We start from the raw sequence: 22,630 nt of genomic DNA on the forward strand, positions 1-22,630 counted from the left end.
TTTGTACACAAAATAATGGTTCTTGAAATCTTGGCTATATAATCTTTAACAGTTTGGTGTCATAGCTAATTGTGTTGCAGGAGATTTTTTATATGTAAATATTTGTTTTTGTTTGTTTATTTGTTGTTGTTTTTTTACTCTGTTGTCTTGATTCCAGTCGTGGGCACTGTTCCTGACTATTCAACGCTATGCAACCTCCCTTTACGTTGCAAGAGAAAGAGTGGCGACATCTGTAGCTTAGCCATCTGATGATTCATCAGATTCAGATGAGGGAACTAGCACAGCAGATGAAGACGGTGAATTATATACACAGGGCCAGTGTGAGAATGGCTAGAACATGAAAACCACTAAAAGTAATCAAACCGCCAGAAGTCCCCGGGCCTGTGGAGGATATGAGACATGGCAGGACTGCCCACTTCCCTGTTCTGTCAGTGAAAGGTTGATGCAGAGAGTGGCAGCATGGACAGACGTCTACCATGTGTCAAAAGTGCATTATCACTGGTCAAAATGCTGGCAGCTGTTTCCTCGGCCTCCATGGCTGACAGGATGTTGTTAGTGTAAAGCTCCAGAGGGAGATGTTACAGTCAGAGCAGGAGTGAGATGTGTTTGTACATCTGTGAGTTTGTGTTTACGTGTTAGTTAGCTCCTTGTTTAGAGACTTGTTTCCAGCGCTCAGTACATACTGATGTGAGTCATCATCAGTTGTTCAGGTTTTTTCAGAAAGTTGTGTGCAAGATTTGAAAGAGTAGCTAAATAATTGTCTTTAATAAGTTTTAAAAGCTAAAAAAATAAATATTTTAAAAATTGAAAATTTTAAATTTATACCCTAAATGGACAATGTTTCTGTGGAGATACAGAGGGTAAAACTGAAAATAAAGATCATATTTTGAAAAAAATCATGTAAGTGTTATTATAGCCTAGATACATTATAAAATAGCAGTTGATTAATTTTCCAAAATATGTGTGTGTGCCTGCCCATTTAAGGGTTAAAAACAGGAATTATAATGGTGAATATGTGTTAAAATGGTAAAGTTCACAGGGAGTTTAAAAAGGCTTTAGTGTACTTTATTTCATTATTCTGTTGGAAATGTTAAAGTGTTTTTCTAAGAGAGATCTTCGTAGTGAGTGCTGATTGGCTCTCATGATTTGCATGCAGTGATCTCTGAGAGGAGAGAGAGCAAAAGTGAAACTTAACAGATGACGCAGGAGTCTTTGTCTGAGCGGAGTTTTTCAGGAGCTGATGTTCTAGACTGTTCTAGATTATTTTCCAGATAATCTGCCAGAAGACCAGCCTGGTAACAGAACTTAGTTCAGAGTTTTGAAACGTTTGAGGACTTTATTAGCTGCTCGTTAACACAGGGAGGAGAGGGAAACCTGATGCAGCTGCAGGCTAACTCAGCTGGATTCAGTAGCTTCGTCTGGACTGTGTGACCCTTTTTTGGTTGTTTTCAGTCTGGAAACAAGAGACGACAACCAGATAGCGCTCTGAGCTAGCCCTGGATGCTCAGGGTTCCTCTGGCCACGCTGGAAAATCGCTGGACGCTCGACTCTGCCTGCTGATTCTGAATCCGGTGGAGGGTCACGCTTGAGTCCCCTCTCTGTGGACCACACCTGTCTGGAAAGGTACTGATCTGATTTCTCCTGTTGCTCATTGTGAGAGAAGCGACCGCTGTGTTTCTGGGGCCTTCACAGGCAAGCAGCAATACAGGCCTGAATGCCATGTTACCTGGAGACAGTCAGAGCAGATGCTCGGGGTTTATTAGTTATTAAATCTACTATTGATTAAACAGGTTTATTAGTTATTAAATCTACTATTGATTAAACAGGTTTATTAGTTATTAAATCTACTATTGATTAAACAGGTTTATTTGTTATTAAATCTACTATTGATTAAACAGGTTTATTTGTTTATTAAATCTACTATTGATTAAACAGGTTTATTTGTTATTAAATCTACTATTGATTAAACAGCTTTATTTGTTATTAAATCTACTATTGATTAAACAGCTTTATTTGTTATTAAATCTACTATTGATTAAACAGGTTTATTAGTTATTAAATCTACTATTGATTAAACAGCTTTATTTGTTATTAAATCTACTATTGATTAAACAGGTTTATTAGTTATTAAATCTACTATTGATTAAACAGCTTTATTTGTTTATTAAATCTACTATTGATTAAACAGGTTTATTAGTTATTAAATCTACTATTGATTAAACAGCTTTATTTGTTTATTAAATCTACTATTGATTAAACAGCTTTATTTGTTTATTAAATCTACTATTGATTAAACAGCTTTATTTGTTTATTAAATCTACTATTGATTAAACAGCTTTATTTGTTTATTAAATCTACTATTGATTAAACAGGTTTATTTGTTTATTAAATCTACTATTGATTAAACAGGTTTATTTGTTTATTAAATCTACTATTGATTAAACAGGTTTATTTGTTTATTAAATCTACTATTGATTAAACAGCTTTATTTGTTTATTAAATCTACTATTGATTAAACAGGTTTATTTGTTTATTAAATCTACTATTGATTAAACAGGTTTATTTGTTTATTAAATCTACTATTGATTAAACAGCTTTATTTGTTTATTAAATCTACTATTGATTAAACAGGTTTATTTGTTTATTAAATCTACTATTGATTAAACAGCTTTATTTGTTTATTAAATCTACTATTGATTAAACAGGTTTATTTGTTTATTAAATCTACTATTGATTAAACAGGTTTATTTGTTTATTAAATCTACTATTGATTAAACAGCTTTATTTGTTTATTAAATCTACTATTGATTAAACAGGTTTATTTGTTTATTAAATCTACTATTGATTAAACAGGTTTATTTGTTTATTAAATCTACTATTGATTTAACAGGTTTATTTGTTTATTAAATCTACTATTGAATGAAGGTGTTGAATGTGGATTTTATTATTCTCATTCTTCAGTGCATGCATTTATTTGGGATGTAGTCCTCATGGAAGAAGTTGGTTCAGGTGGTGTGCTCGCCCTGAAAATGACAGGGAAAGAGATGATCAACCATAGATAAAGCACATGTCCCTCATACTAACAGTCTCAGAGTCAGTACACATTTTCAAATGTTTACACAATCATTATGAATACTTCAGACATCGGTATCAGGACTTAAATTCATGACGGGGTTGAAACATTGGGTCACAGGTTAATCTGACCAGCACAGCTGACAGCGGTCTGAACGAGCCCATTTGGGATTAGCCTACTGATTTTTAGGGGCTAAATAACAAGTACTCAGGATGATTTGGAGAAAGGTGCTCTTTTAAGCTGCAATATTTCTAATGTCTCTACAATAACCGACACTTTAATAGCACAGAAAAGCAACGTTTTCAGGTTTAGTTTTTTCCTGATTGAGGAATCAGATATAGCCTATTTAACATGCTATCATCTAAACAGAGAACGTTTATTATTCATTTCTCTGTAGCCTATACCGTTCAAATGCAAAACCCCCTGCAAACTGATAGTATGTAGACTGAACATGTTTAAATTGATGAGTTTTTGTATTGTCACAAGTTAACTTCCACTCACTTTCACATACAGACTTCATTTTTGCTTTAAAACGTAGACAAACTCTTCAGCTACTTAGAACTGATTCATATTATTGATATACTTAACAGATTTCCAATAATCACTGATCAAACTTTATGAATATTTGAGCTCTCTCAGATGTTTACAATGGGGGTCAATAGTTTTATGGGATAAACTTTTTTGCCCTTTTTTTCACCATTTTTTGCTACTTTTTTCCCCCATTTTTGACACTTCTATCTCATTTTTTGCCCCTTTCACCATATTTTCCCCCAAATGTTCACCTATTTAAGCAACCTTTTGTCATTACCTAAATACCACTTGCTGTCTCTTTTTGCCACTATATCCCATTTTTGCCCTTTTTCTCCAAATTTTCACTCATTTCAGCTACCTTTTGCTACTAAATACCACTTGTTTCTTATTTTTGCCCATTTTTGTCACTTTTCACTCATTTTTGCAACATTTGGACCATTTCATGACACCCTTAACTCATTATTTTTTGCCACTTCTCACTCATTTTTTTCTAATGACACTTTATCCACTTTTTGTCCCCATTCTCACCCCTTTGCACCCATTTTTGTTGCTTTTTGACCATTTTTGCCACCTTTAACTTATTGTTACTGTACTTTAAGCTGTTTTTGCTTCACCACTTAGATTGTGGCTATTGCAAAGGTATTTTGTAACGATTTGACTTAGGGTTGAGTAATATGGAGCTATATTTGTTGCAAAAGTATTTGCAAATGTGTACAAAGATCTGCACACAAATCTGCAAATGCGTGCACTAATCTGCAAATATGTAGACCAATTTGTAGTTGTGGACTTAGTTCATTTTGGTTCAGAATCTGCCTCTCAATTGGCTGTCATACACACGTGACTTTTGCAACACTTGTACCGCGCATGATTTGTACTGAGATCTGTAAGCGTGTGCTTGGATCTGTAAGCGTAGAGCCTGGATCTTTGCCCTCAGTGAAGGCTCACAGGCAAGGCTGCCTTTCTCATCAGATAGGCCTCACACAGGAGGCAGCAGTTAAGACTTAGTAATGGCTCTATATAATGTCAGTGTGAAATGAGAAATGTTATCTTATTATACTGTTATTTTATCATTATTATTATTATTATTATTATTATAATGACTTCCTTATCTCCAAAGTCGTATCACAGCGGTGGTTGAATTGACATCTCTACAAGACAGGGGGTTCATTATGTCGTATTTAACAGAAATCGCCGTTATGACATTGTATGAGCCGGGTGATGTTAGCAGTAAGATCGATAGAGTGGTCTGTAACATTTATATTTATATGAATAACAGGGGAAGAGAAAGATTGTCGGTCTTGCACGGAGCTGAACGGCACCGACCAACACTGATATCTAATTACACTACGTTATATAGAGCCATTACTAAGTCTTAACTGCTGCCTCCTGTGTGAGGCCTATCTGATGAGAAAGGCAGCCTTGCCTGTGAGCCTTCACTGAGGGCAAAGATCCAGGCTCTACGCTTACAGATCCAAGCACACGCTTACAGATCTCAGTACAAATCATGCGCGGTACAAGTGTTGCAAAAGTCACGTGTGTATGACAGCCAATTGAGAGGCAGATTCTGAACCAAAATGAACTAAGTCCACAACTACAAATTGGTCTACATATTTGCAGATTAGTGCACGCATTTGTGGATCTTTGTACAAATTTTCAAAACTTTGCACACATATGCAAATCTTTACATGGATTTGCAGATCTGTACACGCATTTGTGGATTTGTGCGCAGATTTTGTACGCATTCACAAATACTTTTGCAACAAATATAGCTCCATAGAGTAACACTGCTGTGAACAATATCTCCACCATCTTTAGCACAATCTCACATACCTTCAGCCTTCAGACTCAAGAGGCTACTCTGTCAATAAGGCAGTGTTCATTTTTGGTGTTAACTAAATTCTATATTTTGAGCTATGATTTGATATGATTTTTATGCATTTTCAGCCATTGAATGTCAATTTCAGCTATTTTTATGCTATTTTCAGCTATTTTAAGGCTACTCACAGCTATTCTTGAGCTATTTGCAGCTATTATAGGCTACTTTCAGCTATTTCAAACATTTTTTAGCAACTGAATGCCATTTTCAGCTACTTTTATGGCATTTATGCTATCTTAAGCTATTTTTGCTTTTTCAGCTATTTTCAGCAGTTGTACCACAGTACAGCTCTCAGCATCCCCATGCAATTTCAGCTGAAATTGCATTTTTATCTAGTTTAGCACATTTTATCCTGCTGGCTTAGTATAGGGTTGCTTGAAGGTGTGTGTTTTGACAACAGGTTTATTTTGTGAACAAAACTGGTAACATTTTTAAGTTTAAAGGTGACTTTTTTTAAAACTTAATATTTCTAAATTAAAGTAAGAACTTACTTAATTTGAAAGTTGCAGTTTATTTTTATTACGTTCAAGTAATTTCACAAGATTTTGAGGTCCTTCACAGCGATATAAGCTAAGGTCTTTCTGAGTTTAAGTTTAGAGACTGAGAAAGTTCCCGTTCCCCAAAATTAATAATTTTACTGAGTTAATCTGAGTGACTCTCCCTAAATAAATAAGACTAAAGAACTCAGGGCCCCTTTCTATGCATTTAACTTGGTAGACGGGCTACACCCTTCAGGCTTTAACATTAAAGAATTTTGTCAAAAACTATCACAGCTCTGAGTTAGCAGCAGCCTGACAGGTGTTACGGTTCAAACAGTGACTGTGTTAAATGGTGACTTAGTCAAATGTGTGCTGTTGTTGAGGTTAGAACCACTGTTTGTAATTTATATTAAATGAAAAATATATAAAGAAAATTAAAGACAATCTCCTCTAAAGTCAGTATTATCAGGGTCACTAGATAAACCAAACACCAGTGTGGCTAAAAAGATGGCAGACCAACACCCGCCTGTCTGCTGAGTACTAACAACCTTAAAATGACCTTTGACACCAAGAAAAACTCCTCCAGGATAGACTCAGAAGAAGTTGAACACAATGGTTGGGAACTCTGTGCTGAGATTCTCTTTATTCCAACGCTCTTGAACTCATCATTGTTCTCCACTGGTGGGAAGCGCCCGCTCTTCTTCATCCTCCTCAGTAAAACTGTCAGTGATGGAGGACTAAAGTAAAGAAGAACAGCTCAGAAACTCGATGTTTTCACCACCGCACCAAGAGAGTGGATGAAGGAGAGGGTGTTACACTGACCTGAAGCACAAACCTGCAGGCCTGGTGTTGATATTTATAAATCTGTGTTTTTCCTGTGGGCCAGGCTGGGCTCGTACAGGACCGTATCTGAAAGTGTTCAGTCTTTTTTGTTTGTCTGTGCAGGTCGCTTTCTTCAGCCAGTGCAGAGGCTGCCTGTTGTTAAGGTGGGTGACATTCCCTTCTTCTCTACCACACACCTGTACTACTCCTCACCTCATTCCTCAGCTGTCTTTACTGGAACTTTCTGTTCCTCAGCATTATCTCTGTGTGATAGACAAACACAAATGAAACCATCAGAAAGAAGATGTTTTTATTTCAGTGTGTCAGCCAGGAAGACTATTTCTCATGCCTGTGGTGTGGGAAGTATTTCACATCATCAGGGTAATCCCATCCCAGTTAGAGCTCCTAAACTAAGGATGTAGAGGATGTTTACCTCTGCTGAGGAGTAAACGCCATCAGGTGATGTCTACAGTCGCTCTCTTGTCAGTCATTGTTCACCATCAGTGGAGCAAGTTGGTAAAGTAAACTCTGTCTGAAGCCGCTCAGGAGGAGAGCAGAAACACGTTACAGCACATGTGCACAGTAGATTCATGGTCACCAGAGCTGGGTGGTTGTTTGGTTTAGATTCATGGTCACCAGAGCTGGGTGGTTGTTTGGTTTAGATTCATGGTCACCAGAGCTGGGTGGTTGTTTGGTGTAGATTCATGGTCACCAGAGCTGGGTGGTTGTTTGGTTTAGATTCATGGTCACCAGAGCTGGGTGGTTGTTTGGTTTAGATTCATGGTCACCAGAGCTGGGTGGTTGTTTGGTTTAGATTCATGGTCACCAGAGCTGGGTGGTTGTTTGGTTTAGATTCATGGTCACCAGAGCTGGGTGGTTGTTTGGTGTAGATTCATGTCCTTTCATCTAAAGACATGAGTCTTTTACTGTTCAATTCTCTTTCTGAGGGTTGCAAGTAAATCCCGAGGTGATTATGATTCAAACCAATTGGTTTCATACACAGTACAGCACATAGACATTTTGTCTAATGTTAAGACTTGGACATGTACTCATCCTAAATTTGTTGTTACCCACGCTGATGAATTTGGCTGGGGGTTATGTAAAGGGTTCCGTATCTTTGTTTGTTTCTTTGTTTGTACGTGTACAAGATAACTTGAGAATCGATTAGATTTTGGTGATGATCCGCACACCCGTTTGGTTTCCCTCGGACTTTGAAATTTTGAACACCGTGGTAATCAATGGGAGTGTGAGTTCCTCGGTGGTGCTGCTTAGGCGTGGGTTTGCCGCCTCAGACGGCCATTCTAGTTAAACTTTTATTTATTTGAAAGAACAGGATGTTGCATTTTGTGTACATATCATCGTATCTAAATGAAAATCCAGATAATGTTGGAAAACAAAATTAGAGAAAATGTGTACATAAATCTGTTTTTATATAAATGTCAAAATAGCGGATAGTTAAATAAAAGAATGAAGGAAACGTTTTTATCATGGTACACCAGGACTACCAGGAAAATGACAAATGATGGATTAAGTAAAAGCTATAACAAATAGAAATATAATAAATGTAAAAGATAAAAGATTGACATGGCAGTAAATATCAGTAAACAACCTCGGCTATAAAAATGAGTTTGTCTGTACCGTGTTCACCTCCCCCTGTGTGTCCTCTGTCTCTGATAATAGGGTGAAAGCAACTAGAGCATCATTCAACATAGATACTGAGGATGGTATCAAAAGAAATTAAAACAGTTTGTGCATACATGTGTAGTATTTAGTTCTGCCTACTCACAGGTAAGTGTTGATTTTACCACAGACAATGTATACAAAGAGGGGTAGGTGTCTCAATTTAGAGGACGAGAGGCTGGCAACTTCAAATTAAGTTTACATTTATTTACAGTTGTAAGGTATAAAAAGTCCAACTGGACCAATATGATTAGAGGCAGTCAAACAATAAAAATAAGCACAGCTACCACAGGAATGTGCAAAATTGCTTCTACAATCTCATTTGATGCAGTAGTAAAAAAACTTCGATCTTAACAGTAGATGCTCTTTAAAACTTCACACCGTCCCAAAATAAGACCAAACCCACACGGCAAAATTGGATAAATCACTCCAATTAACAAACAGCAAACAAAGGGATCGTGCTGACAGAGCAACTACACGTCTGGATTTTACTATGACTTGAGGATTGCACTTTGCTTATTAATATTGCACGTAGCCCGTTCAACACTGAACTAATATTAGTAGAGTGGGAGAAGAAACAGCGACAGGAAATAACACCACAGTCCTTAAATTAATACACCAAGCACCTAACCAGCCGTGTGACTAGTGTTGTGGTAAACCCACGGTGGTAATGCTTCACAGCAACATTGCAGCAGAGTGTCCGCCGCTTGTTATGTTTTCTGGATGCGCCAGGAAATGTTTGTCAAGCGTGTGCTCCTCACAGCACTTCCTCATTTACTGACCCGCAGCAAAGGGAGAGAGAGAGGAAGAGCCCTGTCTACGTCACCCTTATATAGCCTCCTGCAGGGAAACAGCGACGCCACATTACACATGTAAAATAAAAAGCGAGAATTGTATACTGAAACAAAACAGGAAAAAAAGAAAAAAAAAACTGAACCAGATGAGTGGAGTCAAAAACAAGGAGGTTTAAATCATTTTACCAAGTATTTTGTCTATAAGTTGCCATGTAGTTTATCCAGATTTTCCATAAACTCTCAAACCTATCTTTTTCGAGCCGAAGAATGAATGTTAGCTTTTTCATTTCATAAATATCTTGGACCACTTTAATCCAGTCCATGACTGAAGGAGGATCTTTTGTCAACCATCTCCTTGTAATCGCTTTCTTACAAGCGAGTAGACAAATATTACACATTTATTCTCAAACCCCTTCACTGTATCTGGATATAGGGCCTCAAACCCTGAGGGGATCACAACTCTCATGATTTTTTCTTTAGTCACTTTGGTTTCTTCACAATATTTTGAAATGGCTGGGCAGTCCCAGAACATGTGGAAATGAGTTGCCTTATTATTGCCACAGGATCTCCAACAAGATGGGCTTCCTCTTTGAGAGATCCTTTGAGCTGGAACTCTAAAAAACCTAACTAGATCTTTCCACCCAAATTCTCTCCAAGAAGGAGATGATGTACTTTTCCATTGTTGTAAAATTATTTTTTCCCACATCTCCATCTGCATTGTTATGTTACTCTCTTTCTCCCATTTCTCCTTTACATAAATAGTATCATCCCCTTCATAATCTTGTAACACCCTGTAGATCTTTGATATGTCTCCACGGCCTGGGTCTGACCTGTAACCAAGTAGAAAAATCTTCAGTATACCCTAATGAGTTAGTTGCCACTCTTCTCTACTCATTGTTTTCTCTGCATAATGCCTGATTTGCAAAAATCTATAAAAATCCTGATTAGTTAAACCAAAGCAATTTTTAAGATCTTGGAATTGTCGCCCCTCGTAGAGATCACTGTGTTTTGTTGACCCTTTGTCAGCCCACGGTTTAAATCCTGCGTCCATTCTGCCTGGTAAAACAATCTGAGTCATATCCTGTCCATCTCAAGATCCAGTACGGTTCCTTAGCTTTGTTTTCATTTAGGTTGTTTCCACCGAGCAGTTTGGTTCAGTTTGGTGTGGGACGGCACGTTTTTTTGTCGTTTCCATAGAGAAAGGGTCCCAAAAATGCGAACCGTACCGTCCCACTTTTCGGCACCCTTCTGTAGGGGTGCCAATCTTACCTAACCGTACCAAAAAGGTGGAGCTACACACAACAATAGGGGCTGCACTGACGTCACGTCAGCGCGCGACTCAGCTGCTCGTCTCCGGGCTTCAAAGACGGAAGTCTGCTGTGAGAAGCGGCGAAAACAGGAGAAAAAATGGACCAATATCTGCCTAAATGGGAAATATCTGGACTCGACGGAGATCCAGACTGTTCCCTAGTCTGTGGATGTTGGTATCTGGCCACAAATCCAGTTTCCTGACGTTGATCTGGACCTGATTTTAAGAACCTGAGCCTGAAGGCTCACATCAGCCTGATCCATCTGCGATGGATGAGAAACTAAATTAATGCTGAAGTTTAGTGAATACGAAGCCTTTGAACGGTTCATTCTCATCAGTAACTAGTTATTAATCTACGTCTTACATTAGATAACCTGTGAAAACATCGCTCTGTGGTTGTTGAACGGGCTCATAAAACTTCAGGCTGCAGACTATTTTTAAACCAGATCAGCGCAACCCGGATTTCTGACTTAATCTAGCTTGATTTTAACACCAGCTGAACTTTAACTTTATTTTGAATGCGGCGAATTCTCACAGTACAGCTCTAAACTTTCATATTTTGTGGTATAAACTGTTCTAGAGTAGATATATTCACATATTAACGTACCGTTACGACTCAAACCGTCTCTGTGCACGTACTCCATCAGCTGAGGATCTATACTGACAGCGGCTAATGTCATTAAGATTGTATTTTTTTAAAGCACTCTAAGCTGAAATAAAGCTGTTTACTGTTTATTCCTGACTGATTTCTGTCACTCATCCTTTCTATAACTCTGCAGCTGGAACAGCTGACTCGTGCTGTCTGACAGCTGCATGCTTTCTGTGCTGCTCGGTAGTAACTTTTGATATTTGGGAGGGAGACCCTCCTTTGTCTTTTGCTAACTGAAGAGTCTTATAACAGATTCTTGGTCTCCTCCCCTGCCAAGGGAATTGTGATATTACTTTGTCAAATGCCTTTTCCGCATCCAAACCCAGCAAGACAGCCTCTGAATTATATTTATTTATATGATTAATTATGTGTAATGTCTGCCTAACATTATCCTGTGTTTGTCTTTTTTGATAAAACCTGTTTGATCTAACTGTATGTATCTTGCTAGAATTGATGTGAAAATTTTGTAATCCTGATTCAAAACACTAAATGGACAGAAATTAGAAGAATCAGTCCCATCTTTCCCATCTTTTGGTATCAAAGCTGTGATCGCCTCCCTCCAAGATGGAGGCATCTCTCCATTCTCCAGGACCCAGCTGAGTGTTCTCAGTGACAGCGGAGACAGACAGTCACTAAATGTCTTTTACCATTCTGATGTAAAGCCATCGGAGCCCAGGGATTTATTTGGTTTGAGTCTTGAGATGTAACTGTTGGGAGATTAAGGGAAGCCAGCAGAGACTCGGGTGGTTCGTTCCCCTCGTGGACCTTCTGGGAATATAGATTCCTATAATATTTTTCAAAACAACTATGAATTTCCTGGAAGTCATGCTTCACTTGTTTGGTTATTGGGTCTTTAGTTTTATGCACAGCTCTCTCTGCTTGTTGTTTCCTTGATTTATAAGCCAGGTTTTTAGCTGCTTTGCCAGGTTTGTTTCTTCTGAATATCTGTTTTGTAAATTTCTTTTATCTGATTTTTAATTTCACTAATTTTTTGGGATCTGTCCAATTGGTTATCCCTTTCGTGTTGTCTTTCTAATTTTTCTAACTTTTTCTAGATTATCCAATTTTTCCTGCCTGAGCCTCTTTTCTAGAGCCAATTTTGCAGTTAATGTCCCTCTTAAAACGGCCTTCCCAGCATCCCACGCCATGGGAGGGGACACCTCTCCATTATCGTTCTCAGACAGATATAACAAAGTTTCCTCTTTTATTTCTTCTTTCATTTTTCCCCTGAGTACATTTAAATTAAGCCTCCAGGTGAGTGTATTTTTATTATTTCTTAAGTTTGAATCTAGGTAGACTGGGCTGTGGTCTGATAAATCCATTATTCCAATTTTACATGTCCTTACAAAACTGATGTCTTTACTGTACATAAAAAAATAATCCTTGAATAGGTTTTGTATGATGAGGAGTAAAAAGTATAATCTCTGTATGATGGATTGAACTCTCTCCACACGTCCCAGATGCCCATCTCTCTTATCATCTTTCCCACCTTTTTACCTGCTGTGATATTCTGGGACTGAGTTGATCTTGACACAGTCTCATATTAAAGTCACCTCCACAAATGACCACTCCCCGGGCCTTTGTAATCATTAGATCAAAAATGTGTCTCTAAAATCCCCAAGCTGCACCAGGAGGCACATAAACATTTAAGAAAGTGATTTCTGAACCCTCTAGCTTAGCCACAGCCATGTTATACCTTCCCTTCTTGTCTATGATTTCTGTTGTCTTTTCAAAAATGACCCTCGTCTTCTATGTCCCCTCCCATAGGACGCTGAAAATACCTGATTAAAGCCCTGCCTCTTACGTTTGTTAAGATTTATTTTGGGGCTTTTTCGTGCCTTTATCAGAGAGAGGACAGGATAGAGTCAGAAACAGGGAAGAGAGTGGGGAGAGACATGCAGGAAATAGTGCCACAGGCCGGGTTCGAACTCGGGTCGCCTGCGTACATGGTGCGCACCTCAACCACTCGACTACCGGCGCGCCCTGCCTCTTAAGTTGAGCACGTTCAGATTTAGTTAGATGGGTTTCTTGGAGAAATACATCTACCTTGTCTTTTTTCATTTTGCCAAGAATTTTAATTCTTTTAACTGGGTTAAGGACGCCCTTCACATTGTAAGAAGCCAAACTAAGGGGTACTTTGTGGCTTTCCATTAAAGATCAAGTGGCACATACCATTTTACAACCCCCCCTCCACTCAAACTCTGAAAAAACAATAACATGATAACTAACACAAATAGAACAGTCCCTGAAAAACATGAACTCGGTAGATATCAACAATACCTCAGGTTGAACTTCCTGTGTTGAGGTCTCGTTTGTGACCCTGATAGAGCCGGCGGAGCTTTAGTTTCTGTTACGATACGAGACTGGATGAAAACAATAGTGCTGGACTGTTGGGCGTTCGTGTAATCCATGATATTTAGCTCTACCTCACGTTGTGTTGTAAATGTCCGCTAAAACTTTAACAGGAGAGAGGAAGGAAAAGCGTGAGCTGCAGCCACAGGGCGAGAGGAGCAGCTGGGTGTGTGTGTGAGTGTGTGTGTGTGTGTGTGTGTGAGTTGGTGTGTGTGTGTGTGTGTGACAGAGGGGATAGTTTGTGTGTCCGTCTGTGAGTGCGGGTTGGTCTGACAACAAGCATGAACAAACTAACGTTAGCTTGTTGAATAAATTAGTGATAAATGTTTATAGGTTATAATAACATCAACTCTTATTGGCTGAGGCTGACCTGTGGCTCCTCTGGGAGGAAATAATGAAAGCAGAATCCCGCTATAAAAGTCTTTCATTCAATCATATCCTCAGGCTGTTGTCGTTAGTATGATCTTAAAGTGTTTATATGTTTGTAAGGAGGGAGGCAAAATAATAACATAAAATATCATTTTCAGTTTTTTCAAAATCTTTCAAAATTCATATTTCCGCCGAGCTGTCAGAGCTGTTTACCCTTAATTTCACACCATCACTCACATCTATCTGACCTTTATCGCTGAATCAGCCTATCTCCCTTTCAGAAAGAAGTTCCACTATAAAAATGTAAATTTTTACTGTTGGCTTCATCAGGCCGTGACCTCCAGCTCTCTCTGGAACGGTTCGCAACTGAGTTTGAAGCAGCTGGGATGAGAATCAGCACCTCCAAATCTGAGACCATGGTCCTCAGTCGGAAAAGGGTGGACTGCCCTCTCCAGGTTGGGAATGAGATCCTGCCCCAAGTGGAGGAGTTCAAGTATCTCGGGGTCTTGTTCATGAGTGAGGGAAGAATGGAGCGAGAGATCGACAGGCGGATCGGTGCGGCGTCTGCAGTGATGCGGTCTCTGCACCGGTCCGTCGTGGTGAAGAAAGAGCTGAGTCGAAAGGCGAAGCTCTCGATTTACTGGTGGATCTACGTTCCCACCCTCACCTATGGTCATGAGCTGTGGGTCGTGACTGAAAGAACGTGATCACGGATACAGGCAGCTGAAATGAGTTTCCTCTGCAGGGTGTCTGGGCTCTCCCTTAGAGATAGGGTGAGAAGCTCGGCCATCTGGGAGAGACTCGGAGTAGAGCCGCTGCTCCTCCGCGTTGAGAAGAACCAGGTGAGGTGGCTCAGGCATCTGGTCCAGATGCCTCCTGGACGCCTCCCTGGTGAGGTGTTCCGGGCAAGTCCCACTGGGAGGAGGCCCCGCGGAAGACCCAGGACATGCTGGAGAGACTATGTCACTCGGCTGGCCCGGGAACGCCTTGGGATCCCCCAGGAAGAGCTGGACGAAATGGCTGGGGAGAGGGAAGTCTGGGCTTCCCTGCTTAGGCTGCTGCCCCCGCGACCCAACCTCGGATAAGTGGAGAAAGATGGATTGATGGATGGATGGAAATTATTTATTTTTCATGATCCGCTTTTCTCCCAACATCTCTTTGTTCAAGTCTCTCAAATCTGCTGTCCTAAATTCTACTGGAACAACCCCCCCCCCATACTAATGACCATAAAACCATAACACTCTTATGTCATATTTTTTATATTTTTATTTTTGTATTATTATTCAGTTTTTTTATTAATATATACAGAGCTTAACAAATGTATTAGCCCACCTGTCATCTCTGTCTCAGAGACCATCCAGCATCATGAAGTGCTTTAATGCGGACTCTTTCATTTTCAGTCAGCTCTCCACGTTTTACCATTTTGAACAGGAATGAGGAATTTCAAACTGAATTCACCCAAATTTGAGCCGGCTCACTGGGCTTCTCTGAGAAGTCAGAAATGAATCAAGCATAACATTCAACCACTAAAACTCATTTTTCTCTTCAGGAATGACAGTAAATAACTATAATCTGACATATTAATCAGAAATATTAATGTGTTTTACTATTTTTTCAGTTTTTTTGTATATCGGTAAATTTGAAAATTCATGGATAACAATAATAATTCTATTTTAGCATTAAAAATATCATTTGGGTTAAAGAGCTTCTACATATTGGTGTATTAACCATTGCAGAAAGATCAAAAATGATTTTGGTAATTACCAATGCTGTTAATTTAGGGCAGCTGTGGCAGAAACCTGACTGTGGTTAGGGTTAGGGTGGGCTAATACATTTGTTAAGCACTGTATATATATTATTATTATATTCTGTTATAATATATTAATAGATATACAATTTAAATTTCTTATTTTTTTCTTTACCTCCCTTTCTTTATCTCTCACTGTCCCTCATGTACCTCTTGAATATCACTTGTCTGTCTTGTTATTTCTCACCATTAAATAAAAAAAAAAGAAGGATTAAAGTTGAATTATTTCCCAGTGTGTGCATGGCTAAGACTATTAGTGAACTGGTTCCATCTGAGCCAGGGCCAAGAAAGTGAACTACAGACCCACCAATCAGTGAGCTTGGGTCTGGTTGGATGATGAGGGTGCCCCCATGCTCCAGTGTGACTGTAGAACAGACCGGTGTGTCTTGATGTCTGAGCTCACAGTAACTGTTAATGTTTCATCTCTCAGACCTGAACCCTAAACATGAGTCAAAGTTCAGAAGAAGAGGAGGACAGACCAGGGTCTCCTGTACCCAGCTGTGTCTCTATGAGGAGTGATATATCCAAAGAAGAACCTCCATTCTTCAGTCCTGAACCAGGACCATCAGACCCAGGGTAAGACTTCTGACTAGAGGAACCACCTTTAACCTTTGTCATGACCAACATCAGCTGCTCTTCTTGTATTTGGGTCAATGACGTGACTCGAGTTTTAAAGTTTCTGAATGTTTTAATAATATCTAAAAGTAGTGAATATTATTCAGATTCATACTGATCCCTTTCACTTATGCCCCTTTTTCTGCCCTAGTCTAAATTTTCAGGTTTGATCAACTTTGAAAGAATAATCAGGCAATTTAGGCAAAAATGTCAATGTGGTGTATCTGAAAAGAATTGGTACCAAAATATTCAACTTTTTTGAAAAAGGTGAAAATCCCAACTAAACACTCTATAAACTAGTCTGGCATAATTTTACTCTAGTACTGTTGAATATTAGATAAATGTCTGGAACAGTTACTGTTTTGTGTATTTTTGATAGTTTGGGGAATCTTTGGAGTCCAGTTGACTTCCTAAAATGTCAGCGTGGTGTAACCACCATTCAGGGGCCATTTGGCTAATAATTTTAAAAAAGACATTTTCAACGGAAATGATGTCACAGAGATGAACATCTGAAGGTCATAACTGGTAAATCTCAAGGTTGGTATCTGTGATAAAAATCTGGTATAATCAGACATTTCTAGGGCATGGTCAGGAATGTCAATGATCAGATGTCAAATGGTTTGACCCGAGAAAAACGTCTGTATTCCATGATCTTAGTAAAAAACATTATTTACATTAAAAGTACTCTTTGACGTCTTTATACCAAGACCACAAGCTTCCATAGGTGTCAGTGAAAATGCCTGTTTAATATGATTTTAGAGTGAAATGTTAAATGGTGTAACCGTTTTTTTATATATATATGGATATAATCCATATATGGATTAGAAAATCCATATTTAATCAATAATCAGAACTTTGTGATGCTGATTAAAGACGTAATAAGAACTAATTTGCTATTTAGAACTATTTTCAAGAGTTTATCATCATAATTTTTAAAGATTGGATTTATTCACAACTTTATGATCTGATTTCTGTTAGGCTGAGATAAAACGTTTTTATTGAGTAACCTTTATGTTTGGGAAATGTTCAGTACTAACTTTCCCTCCCTGAAGGAAATAAGAGGGTATCTGTGACTGAAAGAAGCAGGGAGTAAGGCCCTGACTGTTGTTTTCCTCACACACCAGTTGATTACACAACCTTCTTAGAGTCTGGGTGGGGTCCTGGAGAGAGTCCAGACTCTGGATCAGACAGTCCATCTGGGGGGTGTTAACCCTCATGTGGGCAAAGATAAACAAACTTTGTGGGGTGACTTGGAGGAATGCAGATCTGAGTAGTGTTCTGTTAGTAGACTTCTCTGCTAGCTGTCCACTGACCGTACTGACGCTATGTTTGACCATACTAGTCCAGAGACTGATGATACAGTTTGTAGCTGGTCCCAAATGAACGCCTGGTCCCAAACAAACGCCTGGTCCCAAATAAACGCCTGGTCCAAATAAACGCCTGGTCCAAATAAACGCCTGGTCCCAAATAAACGCCTGGTCCCAAATAAATGCCTGGTCCCAAATAAACACCTGGTCCCAAACAAACGCCTGGTCCCAAACAAACGCCTGGTCCCAAATAAACACCTGGTCCCAAACAAACGCCTGGTCCCAAACAAACGCCTGGTCCCAAATAAACGCCTGGTCCCAAATAAACACCTGGTCCCAAACAAACGCCTGGTCCCAAATAAACGCCTGGTCCCAAATAAATGCCTGGTCCCAAATAAACGCCTGGTCCCAAACAAACGCCTGGTCCCAAATAAACGCCTGGTCCAAATAAACACCTGGTCCCAAATAAACGCCTGGTCCCAAATAAACGCCTGGTCCAAATAAACACCTGGTCCCAAACAAACGCCTGGTCCCAAATAAACGCCTGGTCCCAAATAAACGCCTGGTCCCAAATAAACGCCTGGTCCCAAATAAATGCCTGGTCCCAAATAAACACCTGGTCCCAAACAAACGCCTGGTCCCAAACAAACGCCTGGTCCCAAATAAACACCTGGTCCAAATAAACACCTGGTCCCAAACAAACGCCTGGTCCCAAATAAACGCCTGGTCCCAAATAAACGCCTGGTCCCAAATAAACGCCTGGTCCAAATAAACACCTGGTCCCAAATAAACGCCTGGTCCCAAATAAATGCCTGGTCCCAAATAAACGCCTGGTCCCAAATAAACGCCTGGTCACAAAAAAACGCTACCTGGTCCCAAATAAACGCCTGGTCCCAAATAAACACCTGGTCCCAAATAAACGCCTGGTCCCAAATAAATGCCTGGTCCCAAATAAACGCCTGGTCCCAAATAAACGCCTGGTCTGCTCAGCGATTGAGACAAATAAACACCCCAGCTATTATTTTTTTTTTACGGTAACTGTGAGCCGGTGATGATGTCATTCTCACAGCTGGAGTAGTGTCTGAAATCATTTTAGTGTTTGTAGTTGAGTCCACTATATGGTCCACTGTATGCTGCTCACTGTAGAGTGGATAGGGAGTAGGGAATGAGTTTCTGGTTTCAGACACAGTCTAAGGCTGTTTTTGAGTTGGCCTACTGCATACTCCTGCCAAACACAGTATACAGTATGTATTGTGCACTGTGTACTGCGTTGGGCAGTAGTGTGCAGTTTGACTGCCAGTCAGACGTTATTGTGTAGCGTGCTTGGCCCGGTTTAGCTGCTTTGCAGTATACAGAGGTACGTCATACCCTGGTCAATATTAAACGCCGCTACAGTGTTTTCCATCCATTTATGTACAGAAAAAATCTGGGAAGTGTTTTTATTTGATTTTACGGGATTTTTATAGCTGCTGTTTTTAGCTTAGCATGTATAATGCAGTGAACGGACACACTAGACAGCACCTTTCAGGCCGTTACCGGCCGTAACGGTAAAACAAAAACAACAACGACCCTATTACAACTTATTCACTATAGTACATGTTAAAAAGGTAAAGATAAAAGGTAATGGCACTTCCATTTGTAACCGTCAGCCGCTCCGGTGAAAGTTTTGCCACTTTCCACCATTACGAACTCTGATCGCTGGATCAGAGTTGCATTGTGGGTAACAGTAGGCGAAGCAGACTGTCTGATGCATACTGTGAAATTTTCCCGAATCAGTACATCATCCAGGTGTACATACTACAACTTTGGCATTGTTCACACACTGCATACTGCATTTTGGGCAAATCAGTACGCACCGCTAGTGTAGCAGGAGAATTCGAAAACGGTCTTTGTCTGCATCCTCGGTACTAGTCAGACACGTTCCTGCTGCATGCTGGCCCTGCCAGGACTGTTCCACATCTTCTGGTGAGTTCAGTCCAGCTATTTTTGTTGTCAGATAAATTTGTCAATAAATAAATGATAAACAAATATATAAAATCAGTTCAGGTGATCATTTTGAATGTTCTGTGTGATGTCAGTATCAGATTCTTAAACAAGCATGGCCTTTAACCATAGAAGAACAACATGGTCAGGTGGTGTAACCACTGGTTTTCATCAAAATATTACAATATACAGAAAAATGAATATGGCACGGAAAGAACTATTCTATCACAAGGGGATCAAATGATTTTTAACCTTTTGCAAAATTTTCCACCAGTTATTTAGAAAATGGAGATTTTTTTAGGCATGTGTCCCCAGATCACTATTACCAAAACACATTAAATTCAAATGAAAGGTTCTTGGATAAAATCTATTTTCATGTGATATTTCAGGGTGAGTCACTTGTTTACATGAGGACCTTGTAATTCACCACAGGTAGGCTATATGAAATATGCAATAATTGCAATTCTTTTATGGTTACACCATTTGACATTTTCAGCTCATTTTAGTCTAAGTTTTTGAAAAAAAAACTAAAAAAACAGCATTTCAAAGTACCTGAAACCAACCAGAGTACAAAATGTACATTTTATCAAACCAAATGCATGCTTTAAAAGCTAGTTTTTGGGATTCTGATTTTTTTTCATCTTGCCAACCCTTGTTTGTCACCGACCCACTTACAGCTCCTTCAGAGTGTTGTCATCAGGTCTTTATTCAATTATGAGTGATATGATGATCATAGATGTTGTTTTTAGCAGACCAGAGTCCAGCAGGCAGAGACCAGGATCTCCTGTACCCAGCTGTGTCTCTATAATGACAGATAGATCTAAGGATGAACTTATACTCTTCAGTCCTGAACCAGGACCATCAGACCCAGGGTAAGACTTCTGACTAGAGGAACCACCTTTAACCTTTGTCATGACCAACATCAGCTGCTCTTCTTGTATTCACAGCTCCTTCAGAGTGTTGTCATCAGGTCTTTATTCAATTATGAGTGATATGATGATCATAGATGTTGTTTTTAGCAGATCAGAGTCCAGCAGACAGAGACCAGGATCTCCTGTACCCAGCTGTGTCTCTATGAGGAGTGATATATCCAAAGAAGAACCTCCATTCTTCAGTACTGAACCAGGACCATCAGACCCAGGGTAAGAGAGATCCTCACATGTTAAAGAAACCATTAAGCCAGTAGGAACAATAGCTCTCCTTTTTTCTTTCCCCCTTATGGATGTCTGAGTATGTGGCCTGTGTCTTTTCTTCATCACCACTGTGTGCAGGCTGTTTATGAAAACAAGAACATGACTGTCTCAGTGGTTTCTGTCTTTATAACTGAAGAGGTAAATGTTTCAGATCTATGTTCCTTCTTCAGTATCAAATCTCATTCTACCATGACATCATGTGGTCAGTCACTGTTGGGCTCTATGGTGACAGAAGCTGGCACCACACACCTGCCTCCAGGTCAGCCAGTAGAAAAAATCAGTTCAACACCTGTCAGGTTAACCTGTAGAGGGCAGTGACTCGCTACGTAGAATTTAAGAACTTGGTTTATTTCTGAGAAACTGAAGGGTTCATCCTTTAAAGCAGCAGTCATCTTTATCTAAGGCTGTGTGGTTAAATAGAGTACCTAAAGAACACCTTACCTTCCACACCAAGGACCTTTTCCATTCATGCTCATTATTCACACAAAACTATTTTTATCCAACTCTGTAGGAAGTCAATGCCAGCTTTCCCACCAGCAACAGTTTCACCTTATGAAAATGTGGTGGATATTTTGTTTTACATACAGATAGTGACATTATGTGTGTGAGCTGAATCAACGCGCTCTGAAGGATCTTTTAAGTTTGGGGCTGTCCCTGTCAACTATTTTGTTATCGATTAATCTATAGATTAATCTATAGATTATTTCAGCGCTGAATTCTCTTTCTTATGTAATAAGTGTGGCTACAAATGTTTGCAAAAAACTTTCAAAAGCATCTCATAAATATCTTTTTTATTGTTCCCTTTAAAACAAATATGTATGTCAAGCACACAGAACATTGAATGTTTGGACAGCTCAGCAGGCATCTGAGGCTGTAAGGATTCTGGCTCCCATTAAAAAATCCTCCTAGGTGCTGCTACTGTTAAAAAAACAGATGTAAAGAGTTCTGGGAAGATGGCAGAGAGAGCAGAAGCATAGTTATCTACCTCTCTAGAGTCAGGAACTATAAATCCCTTTAAATAGAAATAGCTCGATAGAAAAGGTGAGCAATGAGCAGGGGAAGGAGGTGAAGCAGGCGGAACAGCAGTAAAAAGTAAATCAAAGTCAAATAAAAAGGTTTTTTTGGAGGAAATCTCTGAACAGGAGGCTAACAAGCAGGAGGCTAACGAGCAGGAGGCTAACGAGCAGGAGGCTAGCAAACAGGAGGCTAACGAGCAGGAGGCTAATGAGCAGGAGGAAATTGCAACATTGAAAATGGACGGACAGGAACAAACTCTCTGAAATCTGGGCTTGCCTCCATAAGCAAAGATGTCAGAAAGCTCTAACAGGACATACGACAGGCGTTAATCCCTCTAAAGAGAAGCTTAAGAGAGAGATGAGGGAAGAGATTGCTAATGTCTGACGAGAGATAGACCGCAGGCTGGCAGAAAACAGCAATGAAATACAGGTGCAACAGGTGAGCATCACCAAGGCTCAAACACGCGTTTCGGAGTTAGAGTGGAAGGTAGAAGCCAACGACACGCTGCCAGAGATGATCACACTCGCCAGATGCAGCGGAAAATAACGGACCTCGAGGGAAGAACGTAGACTGAAGAAAGAACTGGACCGACCCCCTGTGACGTCAGTCGTCTGCTTACAATAGGCGGGCTCAAACGGCTCTTGAAGCCAATCAGTGGAGGCTCAACCGAACGTTGGATCAACCTAACGGCCCGCCCACTAAGCGCGACTTCCTGTCAGCTAACTAGCTGGCATTCTGGTTGACATAAATGTAGCCTCTGCCTGTTGAGCTATC

At 39.7% G+C, this 22,630-nt stretch overlaps 1 protein-coding gene across 10 annotated transcripts in view; it reads left to right on the forward strand.

Annotated features, from left to right (window-relative positions):
* The first annotated feature begins 625 nt into the window (after window positions 1-625).
* LOC121514889 (NACHT, LRR and PYD domains-containing protein 3-like) overlaps window positions 626-22,630 on the forward strand; it is a 76,880-nt gene continuing 54,875 nt past the window's right edge. For 2 of the 10 annotated variants that reach the window (XM_041795291.1, XM_041795301.1), the window contains exons 1-5: window positions 626-1,623; window positions 6,905-6,945; window positions 16,172-16,317; window positions 20,396-20,518; window positions 20,666-20,788. In XM_041795291.1, the coding sequence (XP_041651225.1) occupies window positions 16,187-16,317; window positions 20,396-20,518; window positions 20,666-20,788 (377 nt within the window). In that variant the 5' untranslated portion in view covers window positions 626-1,623; window positions 6,905-6,945; window positions 16,172-16,186. The remainder of the gene's footprint in view (window positions 1,624-6,904; window positions 6,946-16,171; window positions 16,318-20,395; window positions 20,519-20,665; window positions 20,789-22,630) is intronic. The other 8 variants (XM_041795297.1, XM_041795300.1, XM_041795294.1 and 5 more) reach the window with 7 other exon arrangements.

This window comes from Cheilinus undulatus, linkage group 9 (genome assembly GCF_018320785.1).
Source record: "Cheilinus undulatus linkage group 9, ASM1832078v1, whole genome shotgun sequence".
Classification (NCBI taxonomy): domain Eukaryota; kingdom Metazoa; phylum Chordata; class Actinopteri; order Labriformes; family Labridae; genus Cheilinus; species Cheilinus undulatus.